Genomic DNA, 9,916 nt, shown 5'->3' with positions numbered 1-9,916 from the left:
GGCCTTAAGACAACAATTCTGATGGCTATAGATCCAAACGGGACAAAAAAAAAAAGAAAAAAAAAAGAAAAGCGCTACATAAATCCAATCCATTATTATTATTTGTGAGTCCTACATTTGGATTCTCTTCCCAAATGCACGACTCATAATGAAGAGAAGAATTAGTTACTCGTATATCTTAACTAAAAGTATAGAGAGGTAGGACAGAGAAACAGTGACAGGGGCAGGACTGTGGGTAAAAAGAATATTATAGGTCTCATGTCTGAAGGGAGGAGGCATCAATATCCAACAAACAATGGGGGAAAGAAAGGGTGGAGTTGAGAGGAGGAGTATCAGCTACTTATGAAATTAATTTTTGTTCATAATGCTGCGACCAGAGCTGCAGTTCTTCACTAGTCTGTGACGATGGGCACACAGGAAAAATCTGAGCTCTGCTTTCCACAACTCTTCAACATGTCCTGCAAAAAGCCTGCCATTGCTCGGTCCAAAGCTGTTTTCCTTCATATTGTATTGTCCTCAGTTTCTTTTCTGACAGTGGCTCTCAACTTGCTTGTCATCATCTCAGTCTCCCACTTCAGGCAGAAACAACGTTTTTGTTTTACTAGCTACACTATTCTAGTGTTTCAAGTATTTGAGCTAGTAATTAGTAATTAGCTAGTAATAGATTCTTCATATGTACAGATTTATACTTGAGAATATTTACATTTCATCATTTTTACTTTGGCACCAGAAAACATACTATACTCATTGTCTTATAAGTAATACTATGTTCTGAATCAGTTTGACGTTGATAATATGCTGCTGTGTGACACTTAATAGCTCTTTGGCTTGTTTCATTATAGAGGTTTGAGGAATTGTTATTTTTCTGTCTCCTTGCAGGCAGCTTCACACACCCACTAACATCCTGCTCCTCTCTCTGGCTGTCTCAGACTTTCTTGTTGGCCTCCTATTGTCACCTGCAGAAATCCTCCGAAGTACAGCCTGTTGGTTTCTTGGTCAGCCCACATGTTTAATGTATATTTTTGTGTCCTTGACTGTTACCTCTGCCTCAGTGGGCATTATGGTGCTGATATCAGCTGACCGCTATGTGGCTATTTGTGACCCTTTGAATTACCCCATCAGGATCACTGACAGAAAAGTTCAACTCTGTGTTTGTCTCTGTTGGCTCTGCTCCATCACCTTCAGCTGTTTCCTTGTAAGAGATGACCTGCATCAAAGAAGAAAACAAAATTCCTGCTATGGAAAATGTGTCGTTGTTGTTCAATACATTGCAGGAGTTGTTGACCTCATTTTAACCTTCATTGTACCAGTTACTGTCATCATAGTTCTGTATATGAGAGTATTTGTGGTGGCTGTGTCTCAGGCCCGCTCTATGCGCTCTCATGCTACAGCTGTCAGAAATCACCTTCCAATGACGCTAACAAAAAAGTCTGAACTAAAAGCAGCCAGGACTCTGGGTGTTCTTGTTCTTGTGTTTCTAATGTGTTTCTGCCCTTATTACTGTGTTTCTCTTGTAGGAGAAGAATTCATCAATAGTTCATCTGCTTCTTTTGTGGCCTATCTGTTTGGTTTAAACTCATGTCTAAACCCTTTGATCTATGCTATGTTCTACCCCTGGTTTAGAAAAGCTGTGAAACTAGTTGTCACTCTACAGATACTGCAGCCTGGCTCCAGTGAGGTAAGTATTTTGTAAACAGATCAAAACATTTAAACAGTTGTTTTCAGGTTCAGCTCGTAATAAAAAATCTTAATCTTGTTGACTTCATTTTATAACAATAAACTGTTTGCTTATTTTTGACATTTATGGTACAGGTAGTGCTGTCTTGTACACGTGAAGTCAGCAAAATGCAGAAATAATAAGATCCGACTCCACAAAACATTCGTAGTAGAAGTTTAATGCTGCACTTAGGGTGACCAGTCATCGTAGTGTGTGGAGGCATGTGTTATGCTTTTAATTATTTTAATCAGATCTCATACATTGAGACAAGTTAGTGCATTTTGATTGGGTATATAGCCCGCAAAATCAACCCTTCATGACAGACATTTTTCCCCTTGTGTGGATCTCATCTAGTAGAAACTTGGAATGCTCTCTCCAAAAGAGTGCTTTTGAATTGATCAAAATGTGTACACATGGTATCATAAGCAATTTTAGAAAATCAAGAATTTAAGTCAAGTGTTCTCCAACCTTCTAGAAGTGCATAGTCTGATATGTTGTATGTTGTATTGATATGTTTTTACTTTATCTATATTCTTTAACATTTAATTAAACTTTTACTTAAAAAGGAAACAGTGACTGCATTAGGCATGTGAATATGGACTGAAAGTGAATATAAGTTTTATGTCTGTCATTTTACTTCAGTATATGGGACATATAGTTCTATAAGAAGCATTTGAGTAAATGAAATGTTATTTATTTTCTCTGGATGGTACAGTCAAAGTCACATATTTTGCATGAGAAAGTGTAAAGAGGATAACCTAAAATAAGAGTAGAAACCACTTAAAACAATTCTCGTTAGTTTTTGAATTTATAGAGTACAAGAACATAAGATCCCAAATCTTAAAATATGTGGCTTTTCTTTCAGTGATATCTTTGGGCCATCCTCAGTTTCATTTATTCTTTTAGCACCCTTTTTAGCAACCTGTTTTTTTTAGTGTAGGCTAATCTGATGATTAGTGTTCACGAGCGACTGAGTTCAGTAAATTGCCCAAGGCTATTTAAGCAGGAGCAGACAGAGGACAAAACCACTAACCTTCTGATTAGTCGATGACCTGCTCAACCTCCTGAGCTACAGCCATCTCAATATTGATGACTAGGAGGACTTACTTTACTGTACTAAAGAACAGTAAGAGAGATTATTGCATGGTCTAACCTAAATTTTATCCAGGAAAGTTGCAATTGCATAAATCAACTATTTCATGTGTTAAATGACCTACAGTTAGGTCCCCAAGTTTTGGACAATGATGCATTATTTTTTTTTAATGTTTCCTCTGGAGACCACCGCAGTGGATTCTGAATCAAATATACAAGATGTATTTAAAGTGCAGAATTCAGATTTCACATTTAATGTATTCTGTATTTTTTCTGTTCTATTACAAATACTATATGTGTTTATGAGATGTGCAAATAATTCCATCTCTGGGTTTTTTGGTGTTTTTTTGTTTTTTGTTTTTACACAGCTTCAGGGAATTAAGTTTGCAATTAACTAATCATTCTGCTGCTTCCAGTTCAAATGCTGGTCATCATTGAGATCCTATTTTCTATCTGAAAATTACACACAAAAAAGATATGCAGGTGAAGTTTAATGATGGGAGAATACTATATCAAGACATGTGGTTGTTTTCAGAATAGATTGAGAGTCTTTTCCTGGGAAAACAAAATCTCTGACGCGTCATTGCTGGCCTCTACTGGAGAAGGCACCACACACACCAGAATACAGCGGAACAAAATTAATTACAGCATGAATAAAGAAAAAATATTATATATTTTTCACTTTTTTCCAGTGTGGTGTTGTTAAAATAAATTACTGTATCATTTACAATGTGCCATATGTTTCCATCTGTGTACATATTGTTTAAGTAATCTAAATGGAGAGAAAGGTGGGGGGAAAAAAACAAACTAATATAAACACAGAATAAGCCAGAAAGGTAGAGGAGTGTCAACCTTGTTGCTGGAGAAGAAAGGACCCAAACGCAGGAGTCGCGGGTTTATTGAGGATGTGGACGGTGTTTATTGTGAAGAGTCCAAAATGAAATAGTTCTGGTGGGAGGCCACATGGCCACAGGTTGAGACGAATCAGTTCACGTGGCAGCACCAGAGCCGACCTCGATTTTGTTTTTTTGTGTGATTTTAGATCAATTGTATTAATACAGTATATCACTGAAAAAATAACTGTAAATTCAGACATGAGAGATTGTGCTGAAAATAGTGATACCAAACAAGGCAAGGGGGAAAAAGATGTAAAGGTAAAACAAACAAGTTGTTAAAAGTGGTCAATTATACCCTGGACCCCAGAGGGTTCAATAAAACCCAATAAATCATGAAAAATTTGGTTCACACTTTTAGTGAAAAATGTATCCATGAAAGTGAATACATTACATGCCTGACATTTTGTGTAAATGTAAGAATGTAATAATGTGATTATTTTTCATTTAAAAAAATGAGTGTAAAATGTAAATTAGACTTTGTTTTTAAATGAACCACCTCATGTTGTGCAGCTTTCTGGATTTTATACTTATTGGGGTACATAATTATTTAGTATATACGCTACACAGTAGATAAAATCAAAATTCACATGTTTTATGTAACTGAAATTTTTAATTATCTGGACAAAAAATTGATTTACATATTTTGTTTATATGAAACACTTGCATACTTACTGCATTGTATGTATTTTAACCAAATTTAATACATATTACAGAATTTAACAAATGCATATGTGTAAAAAAATGTCTCTGATTTTGGCACCCCATCTGATTTTCATGCTAGTTGAAGGAAATTTCTCTAAATCCACCCCTGCAGGCTAGTGATGATGACAAGAGACAGGTGAGTACACAGCTGAACTGAATCTGACTAATAACACACAGGAAGTAGAACTAAACATAATGGACAGAGACACAATAAAGGGGTACTGTGTCAATGACCCAGGAACTCTGACAAAGAGTGAGAGAAGCATAACTCTTGGAGTAAGTTTGCCCTGCCTTGCCAAAACAGTCCCCCAGTTTACCCACACCTAGTCACCATGGGAGATCAAGGGTATACATTGTTTATAATAAGGAAACACCATACAGGGAAATATGACTATTGTGGAGAAGATGAAACTTCTTAGAAATATGTGGCTGATAGAAGGCAAATGATTCAAAAGCTTAGTAAAGATCTTACTGATATACTACAAAACAACTCAAGAAGTCAAAGCTACAGTCCAAGTGAGACTAACTTTTGTTTTTACTTTTTGAAGGCTAGTTGCTCCCGAGTTTAGTGATTTACATTTTAAATGGTAAATGGCCTGTATTTGTATAGCGCTTTACTAGTCCCTAAGGACCCCAAAGCGCTTTACGCATCCAGTCATGCACCCATTCACACACTGGTGATGGCAAGCTACATTGTAGCCGCAGCCACCCTGGGGTGCACTGACAGAGGCGAGGCTGCCGCCGGGCCCTCTGACCACCATTAGGCAACAGGTGAAGTGTCTTGCCCAAGGACACAACGACCGAGACTGTCCGAGCCGGGGCTCGAACCAGCAACCTTCCGATTATAAGGCGAACACCCAACTCTTGAGCCACGATGGCCTGTGAAGCAGCTGTGGAGCAAAAGATCTCTGGTTCAAGCTTGAGAGGCAACATAAATCCCTTTCCAGTTATGTCAGGAAGGTCATCTGCCTTAAGGACAAATTAACTATGTAGTGACTCCTAGTGATTAAAGGAGTGGTTAAGAGTAGCTTTTTTATGCAAAATTCTAGTCCACACCCTACTGGCAATAATGTGTCAATGTGCACATGTAGGTCCTGAGTAGCCTGTCCACAGGGCTTCCGAATGGGACCTAAGCAGGCAAGTCTGGGGAATTTCTGCAGCAGACACTCATATTTTAGCAGACATGGTGCTAAAATATGAGTGTTTCTATTTGTGAACCTTTGCATTATCCCACTTGAGTCTCAGAAAGAGTAAAACTCCTTGTTAGGTTTTGTATTGTTGATTGTCATTTATGTTTAGAAATATTTAAACATATATGCTTAGAGGTGTATAATCAATTGTGTAGTGATAGGATGTGTGATCTTTAGCAGGCTGCAAACACACACACAAACAGGCAAGGTACTCTTTGTTTGTATGTAGACGTCGTATGTTAATACTATGCATATTCATGTTACCTCAATAAAAGAGCAGTGTTACGGGGGAGCGGACGAGAGCAACTGGGGTCAAGCGAAGGAACGGTGTTTGTCCGGTTCTCTCCCGTGCACGAGAAACATGAAGAACTTTGCCTACTTCGTGTCTTGCTTGCTGTGTAATTATATTGTCTTCAACGTTCCAGCGAATAGGTTCAAGCTACAAACCTATCACTCCTTTTCTGTGATTCATGGACCTGTTGTATTTTCTACAGCAGTGTATTTGTAACAAATGATCTTATTCAACCAGGAAGGTTCCTGCCATACAGAATTTGTGATTCCCATATGGTACATTGCAGAGACTAATAAGCTTTATTTTCTAACCTTTATTGTTGCAGTTGCTGTTATCATAAGGATGTAGGTTACAGCCATTGCTCTAAGACTGTGCAAACAGGGCTTGGTGCTGCTTTATTTTGAAAAGCACATTAATTTACAAAAAAGGCAGTTTGCAGTTTTAGTTAGCTAATGTTACTAGGATGTAGCATTTTCAGAAACTAATGTAACCCTAAGAACATTGGGCTAGATGTGGTCAGTAATTACTTGCCAGATTAATACAATACTATCAGCAAGTGGTCAGCCTGGATTCAGTGTGCACTGAAGGGGGCATTACAGACGCTGAAAGAATGATGAGGGGAGGAGTTTAGAGAAGGTGTGAGGATCAGTTATATTCTGCTCACATTGATGCCAGAGCTGCAGCTCTCTGCAGGTGTGTGAAGATGGAGACCCAGGACGAAGCAGAGCTCTGCTTTCCACAACTCTTCAATATCTCCTGCAAGAAGCCTAAAACATCTCTGTCTCAAGTTTTGCTCCCTTACGTTGTGGTGTTTTCAGTCTCTCTGCTAACTGTGGCTCTTAACCTTCTCGTCATTGTCTCAGTCTCCCACTTCAGGCAGAGATTTACTTTTTTAAACTTCTGCTGTGGCTTTACTACTACTACAACTCTACTACTAATTACGACTAAATTTAAGTTAATTTATATCTTATGAGTAGACTATTATCGGACAATAATGTGCAACTCTAAAGATTCTATCCTCTACTACCCTTTCAACTGTCTACACTTTCGGATAGGACAGCTGTAATAATTTTATTTGTTTAGATTGTTTTAGTATAGAAATAATGACTTCTTGATATTTCTCTCTCTTCTTTCAGACAGCTCCACACACCCACTAACATCCTCCTCCTCTCTCTGGCTGTCTCAGACTTTCTCATTGGTCTGTTGTTGATGCCAGCAAAAATCCTACGAGACACAGCTTGTTGGTTTCTTGGTCAACTCACATGTTCTCTGTATAGTTATATATGCTTCGTCATTACCTCTGCCTCAGTGGGCATTATGGTGCTGATATCAGTCGACCGCTATGTGGCTATTTGTGACCCTCTGCATTACCCCACCAGAATCACTGACAGAAGAGTGAAACTCTGCGTCTGTCTGTGTTGGCTCTGCTCGGTTTTTTACAACATACTATTTATAAAGGACGACCTGCTTCAACGAGAACGACATACTTCCTGTTATGGAGAATGTGTATTTGTCATAGACTACATTGTAGGAACCACTGACATTGTTTTAACTTTTATTGCTCCAGTTACTGTCATCGTATTTCTGTATATGAGAGTATTTGTGGTGGCTGTGTCTCAGGCCCGTGCCATGCGCTCTCATGTTACAGCTGTCACACTGCAGCTCTCAGTGACTCTAACAGCAAAGAAATCAGAGTTAAAAGCAGCCAGGACTCTGGGTGTTCTTGTTCTTGTGTTTCTATTATGTTTCTGCCCATATTACATTGTTTCATTTTTTGGAAACGAGTTGTTCAACAGCTCATCTGCATCCATTGTGATCTATCTGTATTATTTTAACTCCTGTCTAAATCCTTTGATTTATGCTATGTTCTACCCCTGGTTTAGAAAAGCTGTGAAATTAGTTGTCACTCTACAGATACTTCAGCCAGGCTCCTGTGAGGTCAGCATACTGTAGAAGAAAGAGATCTTTCCAAAAAGATGTTTATGATAAAAACTGAACAACCAGCTGTTAAAACCCTTTCTGTCTCTTTAAGAGAACAAGGAGAATAATGTGTGTTGTTCACCTTATTAGGCATATTCTAAAAATTGGAAATTATTACATATCCGGGATATTTATGTTTATCCAGATCAATGACAGTTTCTGTAATCATCTTTGAAGTAATTCTGTATTTTTGTCTGATTCTGCAATTAAGAGAGGGAAACAGAGGGAAGGTGCTGTATTCTCCTGTTGAGGCCACTATTATTGATGCCATAGAAATAAAAGGGAAGTGTGGTTTTTTTTTTTTTGTTTGTTTTTTATTCAAATATAATCATTAATTGATCACAATATTCAGAAAATGTTTCATGGTTCATGTCTTTTTTTCATTTTGTAAAAGATCATTGTTCAAAAGTGTTCTTCACCTTTGAACAGATAATGATATCATTTTGTAAATGATATCATTGTCTGTTCAAATGTGTTCTTCACATACTGCCTGAAATATTGTCAGAAACAGAATGCAACTGTGGCAGCAGGAATTAGCTGCTAGCTAATTGTGTTTTCGGTCATATTTCTTACAAAAAAAGAAACGAGTAATGGATAATTGTATCTTTTTATGTTAAAACAACAGAAAATAACTGTACACACTATAGCTTTCATAGTTTTGGCTGTTTTTGTCTATCGCAACAATGTAATGGTTCGAATGTTGTGGAGGGTATGAAAGCACCAGCACCACTTTTTGCAACGCAGTACAAAACCATGACACCATGGCACATCCACCATGTTGTAAAAATGTTTCTAAAGTTGTACTGTTGTACCTCCCTCCTGACCTCTTCCATACATAAGCCCCTTTTTCCATTAGTACTTACCTCGGATTGACTAACCACTGATCGCCTCAGATTGACTGGTTTTACATTAAAATCCAGTACAACCTAACCTGCGTGGTTATTATAATAGCAGCCCGTCCGAGCGCCCTGTGACACAATTAATATGCAACACAAACGCTACAAAAAAAGGTGGACATCGAGGCAAGAATATACCTGCTGCTCAGTGTGTGGCTTTTCTTTAGATTCCGGGACCACGGCGTTGTTTTTTTGTAGTCATGTTGCCAGGTTTCAAAAATGGCATTTTTAATTTTTGCGAATAAGACACACTCACGCTACTTACCAGCCAATCGGTGGCATGCAGTCTGACGACATCACATTTTAGTACCTGCTTGAATCGCTTGGAACCCCGAATGAGCAGGTACTATGACCTAATGGAAAACCCTGAAAACTGTGGCGAACCGCGCCGTGTTGACCTGGAAAAGGGGCTATTCTCTAAACATTACAAACCAAAAATGTTCAAGTTTGGATTCCTCCCTCCATAAGAAATGTTTCCATTTTTAAGCTGTCTCATTTCAGAGACATGTGCTATTATAATATATGGATATATGTTAATAAATGTTCCTATTAAGTGCCAATCGTAAATTGAAATCTGTAGGAGAACAAGAAAAAACAATCAAATCTAACACCATGCTTTGGAACAAAGTCACCAAACCTTTATCGTGTTTGTTTGTTTGTTGTTGTCTTTAGTTTTGTTTTAAAGATTTTTCTGGTATGGCTTTTCTACACACATTATAAGAGCTTTACCTTACATAAAAACACCATAAGGGTAAGTGCTGCTGTGAACAGTGTTGAGTAAAACGTTACAAGTTACAAGTTTTCATATGTGAGACATTAGTGACGTTTAGCATGTTTGGAGGCTGTAGTTAGTGTGTTGTGTAGTTATTGTCTTGTATTGTGTGTCAGTTAGACTGCTGAATTTCATATTTGCTCTAAAAGAGTCGTCAAAGGCAGATTCCAGTGTAAACGCTGTTCCCACATGGAAAACTGGACTCATGCACCTCCTGCTGTCAGACCTGCAGGGTTTAGGCCTGTGGTGTTCTCATCTGTCTTATACTGAACACAAACTACATTTTTTGGACTGGCACAAATAATTTGTGCGCCTTCTTATTTGATGCAGAACACCTGATTGTTCTGTAAATAGATTTAAATGGTTATATACAATGGCA

General features: G+C 38.0%; 2 protein-coding genes across 2 annotated transcripts; both read left to right on the top strand.

Annotated features, from left to right (window-relative positions):
• Positions 1–405: 405 nt before the first annotated feature.
• Positions 406–5,540, top strand: LOC308410441 (trace amine-associated receptor 13c-like; the record flags this gene model as incomplete). Its single annotated transcript, XM_080903777.1, has 4 exons — positions 406–578; positions 880–1,678; positions 4,487–4,543; positions 5,499–5,540. The coding sequence occupies 4 exons, from the start codon at positions 406–408 to the stop codon at positions 5,538–5,540; spliced, it is 1,071 nt and encodes a 356-aa protein (XP_080759903.1).
• Positions 5,541–6,592: 1,052 nt separating this feature from the next.
• On the top strand, positions 6,593–7,842 carry LOC308410147 (trace amine-associated receptor 13c-like; the record flags this gene model as incomplete). Its single annotated transcript, XM_080903311.1, has 2 exons — positions 6,593–6,765; positions 7,026–7,842. 2 exons carry the CDS (start codon positions 6,593–6,595, stop codon positions 7,840–7,842), a joined length of 990 nt encoding a protein of 329 aa, XP_080759437.1.
• Positions 7,843–9,916: the final 2,074 nt, after the last annotated feature.

This window comes from Rhamphochromis sp. 'chilingali' (assembly GCF_963969265.1).
Source record: "Rhamphochromis sp. 'chilingali' genome assembly, chromosome: 14".
Taxonomy (NCBI): domain Eukaryota; kingdom Metazoa; phylum Chordata; class Actinopteri; order Cichliformes; family Cichlidae; genus Rhamphochromis; species Rhamphochromis sp. 'chilingali'.
The sequence above is the reverse complement of the archived record's forward strand: the minus strand, read 5'-3'. Positions and strand labels throughout refer to the sequence as shown.